Consider the following 18401-nt stretch of genomic DNA (forward strand, 5'->3'; position numbering starts at 1 on the left):
TGTCTCAAACTCCTGGCCTCAAGTAATATGCCTACCTCAACCTCCCAAAGTGCTGGGATTACAGGGGTGAGCCACTGCACCTGGCCTCTAGACAAAATTTTATGTGATGGTTGCTTTTTCCCATCATAACAGTTTTGCCATTAAATCAAATCTGACAGAATGACTATGATAAAATAGTCATTGTTTTAAGAGTGCCAATAAAGAATTATATATGTGTAAATATTTTAAATATATTTTACCTGCCAGAAAACAGATTGAGAAATCTGTAATTTGTCAAGTATGTGCAGTAATTGGAAGAATAGCCTCTGATGTGGTTAGGCTTTGTGTCCCCACCCAAATCTCATTTTGAATTATAATCCCCATAATCCCCAGGGAGAGACCAGGTGGAGTTAATTGTATCATGGGGGCAGTTTCCCTGATGCTGTACTGGTGATAGTGAGTGAGTTCTCACAAGATATGATGGTTTTATAAGGGGCTGTTGCCTCTTTGCTACTCATTTTCCTCTCTCCTCCCACCTTGTGAAGATGGACATGTTTGCTTCCCTTCTGCCATGATTGTAAGTTTCCTGAGCCCTCCTCAGTCATGCAGAACTGTGAGACCATTAAACCTCTTTCCTTTATAAATTACCTAGTCTCGGGTATTTCTTTATAACAGTGTGAGAATGGACTAATACAGCTTCATAATGCATTTGAATTCAGTTGAATTCAATATCGTAAGAATCACAGAGAATATTGACATAATATTAAATCCTTTTGTTTTCTAAACCTGTAACCTTTTACCCGAGATAAATTTATATTTTAATAACAGTTTTGAAAATGTATAGAATTGATGTTTGATGAAGTTTTGTGCTTTTTTCTTAGCTAAATTGAAACCAAAAGCTTGTTTCTCTTTCTTAAAAGTGAAATAAGGGCCAGGTGTGGTGGCTTACACCTGTAATCCCAGCACTTTGGGAGGTGGGAGGATTGCTTGAGGCCAGGAGTTTGATACTAACCTGGGCAACATAACAAGACCTTGCATCTATAAAGAAAAAAAAAAAAAGAAGAAGAAGAAAAAGAAAGCCTAACTGAAAATCACATTTCAAAAAGTTGCTATATATTTATACAGTCTTAATATGAAATAACCTTTGTTTTATGGCTTTTAAAATGTGTTGTAAAGCCTTGTGGGTTGACATTTTTAGATAACCATGTGTATCTGTCTGTCAAGGGTTTTGTTTGTTTGCTTGTTTTTGTAAGGTGAAGTATGAATAAATGTTCTGTCCATTATTTTTTCAACACTTGTCTAGTTGCTTACTGTTTTAGTTTATATAAACCAAGAAATTTTACTTCAGTGGTTAGTCAATTAGTTGATTTCCATTTGCTTTTGGTAAGGTTATGGTTAAATTTAAAATTTTTTTAAATGTCACTGGCCTTTTTTTTTTTTTTTTTTTTGTAGCATCTGTGTGAATTACTTTTTTCCTTAAGTTCCAGTTAGCCTCTCAGGGATTTTTAGGAAAAAAAAATCTGCTGTCATGATTTATACCTAATGAAGGATTAGTGGCATGAGTGTGTAAAAACGGACATACAAAAGGGAATAAAACAGAGTAGAAAAGGTGAATAACTACTAAATCCACAAGGAATATGAGGTAGTGTGGTGTTGATATTTTCTATTAGGAGATATACTCATTTGTTCCTTTAGATCACATGCCTTATATGAGAAGGTGACGTTACATAAACATGGTAGTTGAGTCTGGGTCTCAGCTAGGAAATGCTGATTGGATAAAAAATTTGACTTTTTTTTTTTTTTTTTTTTTTTTTGAGATGGAGGCTCGCTCTGTCACCCAGGCTGGAGTGCGGTGACACGATCTTAGCTCACTACAACTGCCACTTCCTTTAATTAGTTGATTTCCTAATTAGTTGTCAATTAGTTGATTTCCATTTGCTTTTGGTAAGGTTATGGTTAAATTTAAAGTGATTCTTCTGCCTCAGCCTCCTGAGTAGCTGGGACTACAAGTGAGCACCACTATGCCCAGCTAACTTTTCTATTTCTTTCTTTTTTATTTATTTATTTATTTATTTATTTATTTATTTATTTATTTATTTATTTATTTATTTTGAGACGGAGTCTCACTCTGCCTGCCAGGCTGGAGTGTAGTGGTGCAATCTCGGCTCACTGCAACCTCCACCTCCCGGGTTCAAGTGATTCTCCTGCCTCAGCCTCCCCAGTAGCTGGGACTACAGGCACCCACAACCATGTCCGGCTAATTTTTGAATTTTTAGTAGAGTCGGTGTTTCACCATGTTGGTCAGGCTGGTCTCCAACTCTGGACCTCAAGTGATCCACCCGCCTCAGCCTCCCAAAGTGCTGGGGTTACAGGCGTGAGCCACTGTGCCTGGCGAGGACTGTGTTTTTTTTTTTTTTTTTTTTTTTTGAGATGGAGTCTGCTTCTGTCGCTCAGGCTGGAGTGCAGTGGCCCGATCTCGGCTCACTACAAGCTCCGCCTCCCAGGTTCACACCATTCTCCTGCCTCAGCCTCCCGAGTAGCTGGGACTACAGGTGCCTACCATCAAGCCCGGCTAATTTTTTTGTATTTTTAGTACAGATGAGGTTTCGCCCTGTTAGCTGGGATGGTCTCGATCTCCTGACCTTGTAATCCGCCCGCCTTGGCCTCCCAAACCCAAAGTGTTGGGATTACAGGTGTGAGCCACCGCGCCAGGCCTGGACTGTGTTTTTTAATCAAAGACACTTTTATCTTTAAAATGAACGTATGGTTATTGCAATAGAAATCTGAGCCGATCCTCTGATGGCTTCCTCTGGTGAGTCCCATTTCCTGGAGTCTCTCTAAAACATAGTTACAGTACAAATGAATTGTATATATTTTGAATCTATTTAATTCCTCTTCTTTCAGTTGAGGAGATGGGGTTGGAGAGGTAGGCAGTTTTCATATCATGTAGAGCCTTTCACACCTTCCAGATATTTTGTATTTTTCTTTAGCAGTGCTTATCACTATCATGATTAAGTAACTCTTTGTATGGTCATTAAATGAACGTTTGTCTTGATAGACTAAGTTCTGTGTGTTTAGGAGCCACACTGCCATCACCTGCAGTACAGTGTTTATATAAATAAATGGAGCTCATGGCAATTTCTTAAGTTTCTTAAGTTTGAAACCATTTTATGTGAAAATTTATTTAATATAATAGGTGTCAGAGAATATCATTTCTTAAAAATGTTAATCATTTGCACAAAAGGTCCCCATCCCTTAAGAGAGAATGACACGTAAGAGGCTGAATTAATTAGGAGATCATCAAGGAGTTGTTTTCTTTATTTGTTGGCTACAAACGTAAGGATTTTTGTCTGGATTTGTTCACAGATTTATTCCTAGAAACAGGAATAGTGCCTGTTACAGAAATATATATTGAATCAATGAATCAATAAAAGTGCATGACATTCACAACTCAGTAATAAGAAAACAAATAACCTAATTAAAAAATGAGCAAAAGATTTGACCAGCCACTTCAGCAAAATAGATATAGGATGGCAAAAAACACACGTGAAAAGGTGCTTAACATCATTAGTCATTAGGAAAATGAAATTTAAAACCACAATGAGATACTGCTACACATCTGTTAGAATGGCTAAAATAAAAATAGCTAACAAAACCAAGTGTTGGTGAAGTTGTAAAACAACTAAAACTCTCATATGTTGCTGGTGGTACAGCCCACTTTGGAAATCAGTTTGCCAAATTCTTATAAAATTAAACATGCACTTAAACTAAATACTGCATGTTCTCACTTACAAGTGGGAGCTAAATGATGGAAACACATGGACACAAAGAGGGTAACGGCTGATATTGGAGCTTACTTGAGGGTGGAGGGTAGGAGAAAGGAGAGAATCAGAAAAAATAACTAGTAGGTACTAGACGTAGTACCTGGGTGACAAAATATTCTGTACCACAAATCCCCATGACACGAGTTTACCTATATAACAAACCTGCACATGTATCTCTAAACCTAAAATAAAAATTAAAAAAGTAACTAAATGGGACTATAAATGTAGATGTGGATCAGTACCAAGAAGTTTTTTTTTTTTTTTTTTCACAAACCCCTAAGTGTCTGATTTCCACTCAAGTCTTTTAAACTCGTTTTATGTTGCTGCATAGCAGCGGTCTTTTATTTTCCACTTTTTAATGTACCTAAAAAGCATGAACCCTGCATTTCAATGGACTGTATCATACGCTTTTTTGCTAAAACAACTTTTTCATCAAACACAATTAGATTGTTCAGTTTTGTTGTAAACTTAACATAAGATGCACTGTTGATATGCTTTCTGATATGTTTGAGAAGAGTGATAAAGCTTAAAAACTAAAAAAAGAATTAAAAGTAAGCAGATACTTAGCATCTGACCTAGAAACCTACTCCTAGAAATTTGCCTAAAGGAAAATGAGACATATGTATACACACACATACACACACAAAAACCTGTACACAGATGTTTGTGAAGGCTTTATTCATAATTTCTAAAAAATTGAAAACAACCTAAATACTCATTAACTAGTGAATAGATAAATAAATGGCTAAACTATGATGCATCCACACAATGAAATATCACTCAGCAAGAAAAAGAAAAAGCAGCAACATGGATGAATCTCAAATACATTATGATTCGTCGAAAGAAACCAAACTCAAATGGCTACATACTATGTGATTCCATTTATTCGATGCTCTAGAAAGGCAAAACTGAGATGGAAAGCAGATAAACACAGATAAGGGTTCCTCAACCAACAGGGCTGGAATTGGGGAAAGTGAATGGACTACCAAGAAGGGGAGCTGTTTGGAATGATGGGAATGTTCTGTATTTTGACTGTGACAGTAGTTATCCAACCATATCCATTTGTCAACATTCGTAGAACTGTACACTAGAAAAGGGTGAATGTTACTGTATTTAGAAAATACCTTAATAAACCTGATAAAGAAATCAGAGTATTTATGAGGTCTTTTTTCTATGAGTACTTGAGCAAGCAAATTGTTAGCTTGCTGCTTTGAGAATCGGGAGCAAACCCATGCTTTACCAAGGGACCAAAGAAACTCGTGAGACTCACCCTCCTACTTATCATTCCCACTGTTCTTTTTCTTTAAATGCTTACCCTGATAAACTGGTAATGAAGAACTTAAACATTCTTAATCTCTTCAAAAAATTAATGAAAAGATAGAAAGATATGTTGTAGGCTTTTGAGTTTCATGTGGCAAGTTCTTTACTTTTAGCAAAAACCATTTATTAAGTAGTATCTGCCATTTAGCACTGGGTAAGACATTGTGTTCTTAGCACGTCCGGCAGGGCTAATAGACGCAGCACAAGCCTCGTTTGCTACCTCAAGGGGTTGCCATGAGAATCAGTAAAGGGTGTGTTTGTGTAAGCATTGTGTAAAATGCTAAATAAATGCAGGTGGTTTCATTGCCAAATATTTAAAAACCTAGTTATAACAAGCAAATAAACTTGGATTTCAGTATCAAAGAACAACCCACAAACATGGCGTGGGTGAAACATAGGAATGAATTACTTGGCTTACATCTATGTTTGGCCCCATTGCCTTCTTGCCTGGTGGGGAGAATCTAGTGTCCAGGAGCTTTGCGCATAGCATGGAGGAATGGCAGGAATGAAATTTCATAGACTGGAGAGTGGGAGGAGACTCAGTGGAAAGACTGCTACCGGCAAAACTTGGAGTTAGGGGCTCTGAAGGAGTGAATCCTCAACAGTTTGTGTGTTTGTAGATGTACATGTGTTTTGTACAGTCTCTGTCCTTTTATGATGTGGACTCTCTTGTCCTAAATGTAGGTGACCATTGTAGCAAATGTGCTGTTACCCACACCAGCCTTTTCTTCTGATACCTCCTCTTCCAGTGGTTCTGCCGCCCTAGTTCTTGATACATTTTTGTTCCGTGTAACTGCTTTTATCCTCATGAATATTGTCATGAACTCACTGATATCAGTGGTAAAGTTTTAGGTACAGTCATAACCAATTTCTCATCTTTTATGTATATACACACACAACTAGAAATCATACCTTTTTCCCTCTTAGATTGCTATGTCGTATGTCGTAAAGAGGTACTCCAAGTTGAGCTCAACAAATATTTATTTATATGACTTTATTTGAAAACTTATTTACAGAGTATTACATAATGATAAAATGAATTCTACTAGCAATATGACCTTGATCAGATCCCTTAACTAACATCACTGTTTCTTTACTTGCAAAATGCAAGTATTAATAATAGTACCAATTTTACTCTTGTCACTATATAGTTGTAAGAATCACAATAGCTTAGGAAAGCTTGTAGTCAACTCTGATGTTCTGCCCAAATACAAGACAGTGGTGTTATTAATGGAATCCTTGTCGTTATTTGTACTATTCCCAGAAAAGGGTACACTGATAAATTCTTATGTTTTTCCAGGGAGAGTCACACCAGGACAGCTCATGTCCTATATTCAGCTCTTCAAGAACAACCTCAAAGCTCTAATGAATCACTGTGGGCTCCTCCAGCTTGGGCTGGCCACAGCTCAAACGTTGAAACACCCACAGACTGCCAAGTGGGACAACTTTCTTGCTTTTGAAAGACTCCTTCTTCAGGTACGTTGCTGTGGGTACTTCATGGGATCTTAATAATTAATGTTTTGATTTCCAGGGAAAAACTTTGACATTTATTATAGCCTTAGTAATAAATCATATTGTTGACATGTGCCCTGCTTCATATGCTCTAAGTGCCCCCGAGTTAAAGTTTAAGTAGAAACTTTTTTCACACCTGTTTAAAAAATATTTTGACAGTAATGTCTTTGGCTTCTCATTCAATACTAAGGATGTTTTTTGATCATTGAACTAACCTCTGGAAACCTCTTTCAATTTTATGCCATTTGGACCTTTCTCGCTCTTCATGGTGTCTTTATTTGATCCTTGCTACTTTTTCTGTAACATATTACTACTATTCACATTTCCTCTGACATTACCTAGTTTCTAGTCCTCAAGCAACACACAGCATGTGCCTTAAAATGGCGTTTAGTAAAAAATGAAGGAAGTGATCTCCATTTGTAGTGTTTATACAGATATTTGTATGTGGGATAGGAACTTTTCATGACCGATGAAATATTTTCATGGGAAACTTTTCAAAAAATATGTAGTATGTATTTTTTAAAATTATAAAGTATTTTTTTAAATTATACAGTACTTTAAAAAGGGATAGAGGATTATAAAGCATAAATGTACTAAAACGACGAGTATCTATAAACTTTCCACTTAGACTCAATATGATTTATCATTATTTTCATATCTATCATGGATCCTTTTTCATTAAAGAAATAAAACTAGAGATAAAGTTGAAGCATTCTTGATACTATATAACCATCTCTAATTTGATTTTCCTTTTTCTTTCCCTAGAGATAATTACAAGCTCAATTTGTTGTTTTTACATTTTTATTAAATATTTACTTTTTCATAAATAATATAGAGCATTTATGCTATAGATTTTAATTTTATATAAGTGATATTATACTATAAATATCCCTAAATAGCTTGCTTTTTTCTCTCAAGTTTCTATTTTTAAGATAATCCAAAGTGGTGGGCTAGGTGCAGTGGCTCACACCTATAATCCCAGCACTTTGGGAGGCTGAGACGGGCGGATCACTTGAGGTCAGGAGTTTGAGACCAGCCTGGCCAACATGGCAAAATCCTGTCTCTACTGAAAATATAAAAATTTGCTGGGTGTGGTGGTGGTCATCTATACTCAGGAGGCTACTCGGGAGGCTTAGGCAGGAGAATTTCTTGAACCCGGGAGGTGGAGGTTGCATTGAGCTGAGATTGTGCCACTGCACTTAAACCTGGGTGACAGAGGGAGACTCCGTCTCAAAAATAAATAAATAAATAAATAAATAAATAAATAAATAAATAAATAAATAAATACAGTGATGTATGTAGATCTAGCTCATTCCTTTAAAGCACATCGTAAATATACAATTTATTTATGCAATCTCTACTGATGTTTAGTTAGGCTGTTGCATTTGTGCCCGTGTGTGTGTGTGTGTGTATGTGTGTGTGTGTGTGTGTGTATGTGAGATTAGGAAGAATTATGCAGTGAATACTCTGGAATATGTCTCCTGTTATATATTGTTGAGTTTACCAAAGATTGCCAAAAATGTTGAACCAGATAAGGCTAAAAGCTGTGTCCTCTTCAGGATGTCAGTGAGCTCCCTTCATTATCCCAGAATGTCTAAAATGTCACAAACATACATCAAGAGGCAGAAGAAGGAGCTTATTTCTTCATTATGTACTTTTCCTATCAAGGCAAAAAGAAAAAAAAAAAACTTTCTGAATCCTTAGTGATGGCTATGAGCCTTACCTCAAAATATCTTGTTTTGTGAGATGATAATTTTTGTTTAAGGTGATTGGTTTTCTGTTATTTGGAGCCAAAATACACTCATCTTTTTTCCCATTAATATGTAATATACTAAGATCCCAAATAAAAGTGGTTTATTCCCAGTTTTTAGTTTGTTCTAGTTGTCAGTTTATCCATCACAGTGCTTTTAAATCATATGTTCAGTTTTATGCTTTTATTCATGAGTATTTTAAGGATTTTAATGCTATTATGAATTGAATTTTTAAAATTTAATTTTCCAGTTTATTGTTGGCATGTAGGAATATCTTGACTTGTGAATAGTGATCATGGATCCAACACCTTGCATTTTGTAATGATACTTGTTTTCTTATTTCTGGTTGTTATTCATTGATTGTCCTGGGTCTTCTGTGTGGGCAAGAATATTATCTGTGAATAAAGTCAGTTTTGTTTCTTCGTTTCCACACTTGATACCAAGTGTCTTTCATAGTGCATTGACCAGGCATACTAGGCCCTTTTTCAGTAAGAGTCATGCTAACAGGCATCTTCATCTTATTCCTGACTTTAAAGAAAATATTCCAAAATGTTACCATTAAGTATTATGTTTGCTGAGGTTTTGTTTTGTTTTTAATCAGACTGAGGAAGTTTCTTCCTAATCCTAGTTTGCTTTTTTTTTTTTTTTTTTTTTTTTTAGTGATACATTAGTGTTACATTTTGTTTAATGCAGATTACTAATTTTTTAAATGACTATATAGTTTTTCTCCCTTAATCTGTTAATGTGGTGAATTTGTTTATAACTTTTTTAATGCTAAATAATCTTCATTGCATTCCTGGGATTAATTCAACTTGTTCTCACACACACATACACTCACACATGTAAACATATGCACACACACACACACACACATTTTCCATAGAAATTTGCATTTATGCTCATAGGTGAAATTAGGATTTTTTTTCTTTCTTTTTTTGAGACAGGTCTTGCTCTGTCACCCAGGTTGGAGTGCAGTGGTGTGATCTCAGTTGACTGCAACCTCCACCTCCCGGGTTCAAGTGATATTCCCATGTCAGCCTCCTGAATAGCTGGAATTACAGGTGTGTGCTGCCACATCCCCACATCCAGCTAATTTTTGTATGTAGAGATGGGATTTCGCCACTTTGGCCATGCTGGTCTCGAACTTCTGACCTCAAGTGATCTGCCTACCTTGGCCTCCCAAAGTGTTGGGATTATAGGCATGAGCCACTGCACCTGGCCTATATTTTTTCTTTATTGTTCTGCCATGGTCTTGTTTTCCAAAAAAGATTATAATAGTTTGGTAAAGTCAGTTAGGATGAGTTTTCTTTTTCTATTCTCTATTTGTTTAAAACAGGAATTATCAGTTACTTAAAAGTAAAATACTTCCAAAAAATAACCTGGACCTATCGCTTTGTTGTTGATATTTATAATTATAATAATAATAATATAAGTAATAATAATCAAGTGATTCAAAACTATAATTTCTTCAGTTCTTTTTTTTTTTTTTTTTTTTGAGACAGAGTCTCGCTCTGTCACCCAGGCTGGAGTGCAGTGGCCGGATTTCAGCTCACTGCAAGCTCCGCCTCCCGGGTTTACGCCATTCTCCTGCCTCAGCCTCCCGAGTAGCTGGGACCACAAACGCCCGCCACCTCGCCCAGCTAGTTTTTTGTATTTTTTTAGTAGAGACGGGGTTTCACCGTGTTAGCCAGGATGGTCTCGATCTCCCAACCTCGTGATCCGCCCATCTCGGCCTCCCAAAGTGCTGGGATTACAGGCTTGAGCCACCGTGCCCAGCCTAATTTCTTCAGTTCTTTATCGCTTTGATTTATCTTCTGTCAGAGATGAGTTTAAATTACTCACAATGATTGTGAATTTACCAATTATACCATTTTAAAACATATTTCTATCTCTATCACTGTCTTTATGTCTGTCTTCATTAAAAACTCTGAGCTTATATTGCTTTCATAGTTCTTTTTCTTCTTTTTCTGAGACAGGGTCTCACTCTGTCACCCAGATTGAGTGCAGTGGCGTGATCACTACTCAGTGTAGCCTCGACATCCTGGACTCAAGTGATCCTCCCACCTCTGCCTCCTGAATACAGGAGTGCACTAGCACTCCTGGCTCATTTTTATTTTTTTATTTTTTTGAGACGGAGTCTTGCTCTGCCGCCCAGGCTGGAGTGCAGTGGCCGGATCTCAGCTCACTGCAAGCTCCACCTCCCGGGTTCACGCCATTCTCCTGTCTCAGCCTCCCGAGTAGCTGGGACTACAGGCGCCCGCCTCGTCGCCCGGCTAGTTTTTTTTTTTGTATTTTCTATTAGAGACGGGGTTTCACCGTATTAGCCAGGATGGTCTCGATCTCCTGACCTTGTGATCCGCCCGTCTCGGCCTCCCAAAGTGCTGGGATTACAGGCTTGAGCCACCGCGCCCGGCCTCATTTTTATTTTTTATTTTTTGTAGAAATGGGATCTTTCTATGTTGCCCAGGCTGGTCTCAAACTCCTGGACTCAAGTGCTCCTCCCACCTCGGCCTACCAAAATGTTGGGATTACAGGCATGAGCCACTGCATCTGGTTTAATATCATAGCTCTAACCTAATAGCACATGGTTCATTCTAGTTTTCCCCCTTTCCATAGTTGTACCTCCCGTCTCTGACAGTGAGGAACTTATCTCCCATTATCCTCGACATATTTAATTACTTTATCAGTCCCCACTGTGTGTAACTAATCTTCCAGTAGAGCTGCTGCCCCGTGGCGTGGATGCCTCCTCACCTCACCTGGGCTCTCTCTTCCTGCTCCAAGCCCACACGGATGTTCTCTCTCACTTCATACAGAGGTACCCTTGTGGAAACCTCCCTGTGGGGATGCTCTTCTACCTCTATTGAGCTCTGACATCTCTGTGCTGCCTCTACCTCTGCCTTCTTCATAGAGGCCCTCCTCAGGCCTCTCGGGTTCCAGCACCCCACACTAAGCCCACACTGTGGCTCCTAAGGCACAGATGCCCTCCTCATTCTGCAGGCTCTGACACTTTGTGCCAAGTCACTACCATTGCTACTGCTCTCTTTGGCCACCCTCACCTGCTTAGTGTCCTACACTGCATCCTGGGATGTTGTTATCCCTCAACCTCCACCTGGATACCTTTCTGACCTGCTTTGGTTCTGGCAACCCATGCAGGGCTGCTGCTGCATTCTCCCCTCTCCTCCAGCCTCCCCATCCCTTCGAGATGTCCTCTTCACTCCACTTGGGTCCTGGTAGTCGTGTGGCCACCATCCTTACCTTGCTCAGGTTCTGATCCCCTGCCATGGATCCTCACTTCCACCACCTTCCACCTGGATGCCCTTTCCATCCCCTTGGATTCCAACAACCCCTGTGAAACTCTTCCTCCCCCATGCACTAATGCCCGCCTCACCTGGCTCTGGCTCTGACACCATGCCCTGGGCTACCATTGTCTCCCCTGTGGACACCTTCTTTATACTCATGGGCTCTGATAACCTGCCCAAAGCCACTATTGTGACCTCCTTCATTCCCCCTGCCCTACCGTATGGACAATCTCTTCACCCTGCTGCTGTCTATATCACATGTCCTCTAAAGTGAGCCCCACTACAAAATCTCATAAAATTGGTTCAAAACAAGGCTATGCAGAGATTTTCTCCTGAGAATGATAATCTTTCTAGATAAGCTTACTAAAGGTTTCTGAAGAAACTTGACATATTAATTCTAAGCCATTTTTTATTTGTAATTAATATTTGGAATCTTTTGTTCCATATTAGACTCTTAGACTATTAGATGCAATCATGGTAATTGGTGTGGTTCTTTCAACAACTAAAGAAAGAATTGAAAGACTGAGGAACTCCAGGCATAGTGGTACACATCTGTAGTTTCAGGTACTCAGGAGGCCGAAGTAGGAGGATGACTCAAAGTCAGGAATTTGAGGCTGCAGTGGCCTGTGAATAGCCACTGTGCTCCAGCTTGGCAATATAGAGAGACCCCCTTGCCTCTGCCCAATCTCTTAAATAAATAAATAAGTAAGATTGGGGAAAAGAAGTAAACATTTAAAATACTAAAATCCTACTCCTAGCATAATTGCATATCACCCTGACCAGTACTGTGTTCTCAGTCACTTCTGGGTCCTTACAAGTTAGGGTTTTAGCATAGGTGAATGTATAAACTGATCATCGGAATGCTCTTGGTTTATGAATGTGCTTACTTTACGTAGTGTATACTCATCCATTAGTTTAACAAGTAATAATATATGGGCAGCTGCCCCTTTTACAGACTTTGGTTTGAAAATAGGGCATTTGTGTTTATTTTGAGCGTGAGGACAACCTTTCATTTTTCCCCAAGGGCTTGGGAGCCACCAAGAAATTTCAGCTAATGTTGAGAATTGTTTATTTCTTGGGAGACTCATTTCCAACACTTTCTACCAGGCCTCCATCACTGAAATGTCAATGTTTACTTTATGGTAACATTACTTTAAGTAACGTTATAGACAACCTTATTTAAAAAAAAGAAATCGGTCTTAGAAATCTATAATTAAAAATAGGTTACTGCATTTCTTCTACTTACAGTGGTTTTGGTGATCTAAAGACTAGTCAGCAAGAGACTTGAGGATGATTTGTAAGATTTGTGTTGGACTTACACTCCTGGAAACAATAGATTTATACGTTTAATTTCTAAAGATAATATTATATGCTCAAAAGAGAAACCTTTTTGAGTATTGTTGGGGAAAATCTAATATTTGTTAGCAGTGAGTACAATTTGAAAAGCCGAAGGAGATAAAACATCTTCATGACTCCTTTTTTCTCTTGCTGGATCCAATATCACAGACAGTGTTTTAGGCATTGAATACATGTGTGCTAGTTATAAAATAATTCTGATTTTGCTTCAAATTTAAAGTGTAGAAAAGAACAAGTTTAAACTGATCATGGATATGTTTATGATTCAATTAGTGTTTTCACAAAGTAGCTTTGCCTTCTTTTAATTAAAGTAAAAATTCATTTAATTTGGTGAAAGGGTATAAAGTATGAAGAATTCCTTTCTTGTAGTATAGCAAGAGAGTTTGGCTTAGTTTCCTCATCTAAGGAAAAATAAAATATCTACCTCATAGTGTTATTGTCAGGATTGACTGAGATTATATGTGTATTAATACATAACTAATTAATACATAGCTAAGAATAAAGCATCTATCTCGTAGTGTTATTGTCAGGATTGAGTGAGACTATATATGTATTAATACAGAACTAAGTACAGTAAATCCTCAATAAATAGTCATTATTCTTTCAGCTGGGTCAAAAATATTACAAATGCTGTCTTATTTTATGTGAAGATTGCCTTTAATATATTCTCACCTAGATTTTGGTATCCTAAATTAAAATTTATTAAGGAAAAATGAGTTTGTCACTTAGAAAAATGGTACTATCTTTTTATATTTACTGTTTGATAATGTTTGACAGTATTTTTCTTTAAATCTTGATTTAAAGCCCACTTTTTCTGCAATGGATGGCTGAAGTTTTTATGCTAGTCATCACAAGAAAAAAACTTTTTTTCCCATTAAAAATTTATTGGCCAGACCTGGTGGCTCACACCTGCAATCCTGAGGCAGGAGGATTACTTGAGGCCAGGAGTTCAAGACCAGTCTGGGCAACATAGTAAGACCTTGTCTATATTAAAAATGAAAAAAAAAAAAAATAGCTTGGTGTGGTGGTGCATGCCTGTGGTCCCAGCTACTCAGGAGGCTGAGGCAAGAGGATCACTTGAGCCCAAGAGGTCAAAGCTGCAGCAAGCCATAATTGCACCACTGCATTCCAGCCTCGGTGACCCTGTCTCAAAAAAAAAAAGGGAAAAAAGGAAAAGAAAGCAGTTATTTCATAGGTATGTTTATACCATAGCAAATAAATGACCCTCTAAATTGTGCCTTAGGTGCTTTCTTTGGCAGCACATATACTAAAATTGGAATGATACAGAAAAGATTAGCATGGCTCCTGCAGAAGGATGACATGCAAATTCGTGAAGCATTTCGCATTTTTAAAATCTAGAATAAAAGTAAAAATTAAAGAAAAATTGTGCATTAGCAAACCCATTATGAATTTTTAAGCCTTATACTTTTTCTGCTTGTCTTAAAAAATGGCATGGTGTATTGGTGTGAGTGGTAATACTAATAAATATAATCCTCATTGGATTCAGAGAACTTTGAAACCCCAGAAAAGATTTTGTGGGATAAAATCAAGGTATCATAAAGTGAGAACATTGAAAAGTAATATGTATTCTTGAATGCTGCCCAACATCTGATTTCCTCTCTATAAAATCACTGAAGAGTAATACAAGGAAGAAAACCTTTTATTGACTATAACTTATTGTGGTAATAAAATGATAGCAAACTATGTATTAAGGAAGCAGTTGTGTTTAAACTTCCTACTTCCTAAACATATACTTTATAAAAATATATATGTAATATATTCATCTCCAGTTATTTCTTTAGGTAGAATGTATACTTTAAATTAAAGCACTCCAGCTTAGAAAATGGTTTTTAAATAAAATATAAATGAGTTATAAAGCCATTCAAGAAAATTGAGGTAAAATATAGCTTTAGTTTAAAATTTTATCTCTTTGCAATAAAAAGTAGGCATCTATTTTATTGGCTGCCAAAGTAGTTTTTAATGGGTAGGATTGTTTTTTTAAAAATATGTTGAATGTTAGACAATATCTTTCTATAGCCAGTCAAGTTTACCTAATCTAAGTAATAGTATATCTGCTAATTTTATAATACATTGGCAGATTTTACTTTCTAAGTCCTCTAGTGCCTCTGCTAGCTCTCACGCCATATGGCTTGGCTTGGAAATATGATGGCTCATTTTAGTGCTGTTCCTGACTTCACCAACACCCTGGGAGGTTCTGTTTTATAATGCCTTCTTTTTAGCCATTTATAATTAGGATTGAATTTTTCTAGGAAGAAGTTTCCACCACTCTGCTTCTCTCTGGGCCTTGCTATTCAGAGTCATTTGGCAGCATGGTGTATTGTCACTTGCAAATGTATCTATGGAGATTTGGATTAAAATGGCAGATAGGAGGCAGGACTAGCTTGCAGCTCCCACTCAGACAGAGCAGTGTGTGGAGATTCACATCATGAACTTCTGCTCCAAGAACTACTGCAGGAACATGCCAGGAAAGCTGAGAGAATGCACAGACCATTTGGAGGAACTGAATCACCACTGCAGGCTCCCTGAGATGCCGAAAAACTGAGTCTGCTTGCTTTCTTGAGACCAGCCTTTAGGACTGTGGTCTACATGGGAGCGGGGTGAAACCTGTGACTGCTGACTTTACCCCTTTTCCCTGGTGATCTATGTGATTCAGCAGAGGCAGCCATAATCCCCCGGGAACATAATTCCATTGGCCTGGGATCCGCACCACCATCTCCCACAGTAGCTGCAGCAAGCCTTGCCCAAGCAGAGTCTGAGCTCAGACACACCTATTCCTGCTCCCACCTGGTGGTCTTTCTCTACCAGCCCTGGTTGCCAAAGACAAAGGATATAATCTCTTGGGAGCTCTATGTCCCTGTTTACTGTCTGAAAAACATGAATACTTAACCAGGCAACCCTAGGGCAAGTTTGCATCCTCCTATAGTACTGCAGCTGATGCACACTTGAAAGCGTCACCTCCTGGCTGGAGGCCAACCAACAAAAAAGCAGTGCACTAAACAAAAATACAATCAAGGACCCTCACAGAGTCCACTTCACTCTCCCACTACCTTCACTGGAGCAGGTGCTGGTATCCATGACTGAAAGACCTGAAGATGGATCACATCACAGAACTCTTTGCAGACACTTCCCAGTACCAGCCTGAAGCTTGGTAGCTCCACTGGTTGGCTAGACCCACAAGAGCAAAAATGATCACTGCAGTGCAGCTCTCAGGAAGCCCCATTCCTAGGGGAAGAGAAAGAACACTTCATCAAGGGAGCATCCCATGAGATGAAAGAATCTGAACAGCAGCCCTGAGTCCCAGATCTTCACTCTGACATAGTTTACCCAAATGGGAAGGAACCAGAAAAACAATTCTGGTAATATGACAAAACAAGGTTCTTTAACACCCCCAAAAGATCACATTAGCTTACCAGCAATCCAAACTGATTTGCTTTAATGCGACCCCCAGAGCAAATGCCAGAGAAAAGGCACCTAGGCAAGGCAAAAAAAACTTTATTTACAAGCCAATGTGAAGGAGGAAGCGAGGTTCACCCGTCTCCGGCGGTGGAGGCCGATGAAGTCGCTCCGGCGTTCTCGAGGAGGTTCCTTGGTCCTGCATATGAGGAGGGGCTGAGGAAGTTCCCTCTGGCGTTCTCTGACGAGGTTCCTGGGTCCCGCTCATAAGGAGGGGCTGAGGAAGTTCCCACCAGGCCCCGCCAGGAGCGGCTTTTATGTCCTGCGCAGGGAAGTGGGAGGGCAGTGGGCGGGACATAGGCGGGTCAGGGGCGGGGGCGGTAGGCGTGGCTAGGCGGTTCTGGTTTTTCTCCCTTGGAGGTCGGGTTGCACCTGGGCAGTCCACCGGTGTCTTTCCCTGGCGCAGGAAAGTTGATGGTGAAGAACCCGGAACTGCACCATCTTGCCTCCGTTTGTCCAAACACAAACCAAGATGAAATCTCTGAATTTCCAGAAAAAGAAATGAGAAGGTCGATTATTAAGCTAATCAAGGAGATGCCAGAGAAAGGTGAAGTCCAACTTAAAGAAATTAAAAACATTGATACAGGATATGAAAGGAAAAATATTCAGTGAAATAGATAGCATAAATAAAAAACAACCACAACTTCTGAAAATCAAAGACACACTTAGAGAAATGAAAAATGCACTGGAAAGTCTCAGCAATAAAATTGAACAAGCAGAAGAAAGAACTTCAGAGCTTGAAGACAAGGCTTTCTAATTAACCCAATCCATCAAAGACAAAGAAAAGAGAATTAAAAAAAAATGAACAAAGCCTCCAAGAAACTTGGGAGTATGTTAAGTATCAAAACCTAAGATAATTGTTTTTCCTAAGGAAGAAGAGAAATGTAAAAGTTTGGAAAACATATTTGAGGGAATAATTGAGGAAAACTTCCCAGCCTTGCTAGAGATCTAGACGTCCAAACACCAGAAGCTTAAAGAACATCTGGGAAATTCATCACAAAAAGATAATTGCCTAGGCACATAGTCATCAGATTATCTAAAATCAAGACAAAGGAAAGAATCTTAAGAGCTCTGAAGCAAAAGCATCAGGTAACGTATAAAGGAAAACCTATCAGAGTAACAGCAGATTTCTCAGCAGAAATCCAACAAGCTAGAAGGGATTGGGGTTCTACTTTTAGCCCACATAAAAAAAAAAAAAAATTATAAGCCAATAATTTTGTCTCCAGCAAAACTAAGCTTCATAAATGAAGGAAAGATACAGTTTTTTCCAGACAAACAAATGCTGAAAGAATTCACCACTAGCAAGCCAGCACTACAAGACTGCTGAAAGGAGCTCTAAATCTTGAAACAAATTCTTGCAATACACCAAAATAGAACCTCCTTAAAGCATAAATCTCACAGGACCTATATATAGGTCAATAACACAATGAAAACAAAAACAAAAAACAAAAACAAGACATTCAGGCAACAAATAGCGTGATGAATAGAATAGTACCTCACACCTTAATACTACCTTTGAATGAAAATGGCCTAAATGCTCCACTTAAAAGATACAGAATGGCAGAATGGATAAGAATTCACCAACCAAGTTTGTGCTGTCTTCAGGAGACTCACCTAACACGTAAGGACTCACATAAACTTAAGGTAAAGGGGTAGAAAAAGATATTCCATGCAAATGGACACCAAAAGTGAGCAGGAATAGCTATTATTTTTTTTTCTTTTTTTTGAGACGGAGTCTCGCTCTGTCGCCCAGGCTGGAGTGCAGTGGCCGGATCTCAGCTCACTGCAAGCTCTGCCTCCCGGGTTTACGCCATTCTCCTGCCTCAGCCTCCCGAGTAGCTGGGACTACAGGCGCCCGCCACCTCGCCCAGCCAGTTTTTTGTATT

General features: G+C 38.6%; 1 protein-coding gene and 1 non-coding gene across 3 annotated transcripts in view; both read left to right on the plus strand.

Annotated features, from left to right (window-relative positions):
* The window catches only part of SCFD2 (sec1 family domain containing 2), a 479293-nt gene that overhangs the window by 84118 nt on the left and 376774 nt on the right, over window positions 1-18401 (plus strand). For both annotated transcript variants that reach the window (XM_023183117.1, XM_023183119.1), the window contains exon 4: window positions 6424-6599. In XM_023183117.1, coding sequence (XP_023038885.1) covers window positions 6424-6599 — 176 coding nt within the window. The remainder of the gene's footprint in view (window positions 1-6423; window positions 6600-18401) is intronic.
* On the plus strand, window positions 14285-14391 carry LOC111520455. The gene has a single exon (XR_002724683.1). It is a non-coding gene; the product is annotated as a U6 spliceosomal RNA (small nuclear RNA).

Source organism: Piliocolobus tephrosceles, chromosome 3, assembly GCF_002776525.5.
Source record: "Piliocolobus tephrosceles isolate RC106 chromosome 3, ASM277652v3, whole genome shotgun sequence".
Taxonomy (NCBI): Eukaryota; Metazoa; Chordata; class Mammalia; order Primates; family Cercopithecidae; genus Piliocolobus; species Piliocolobus tephrosceles.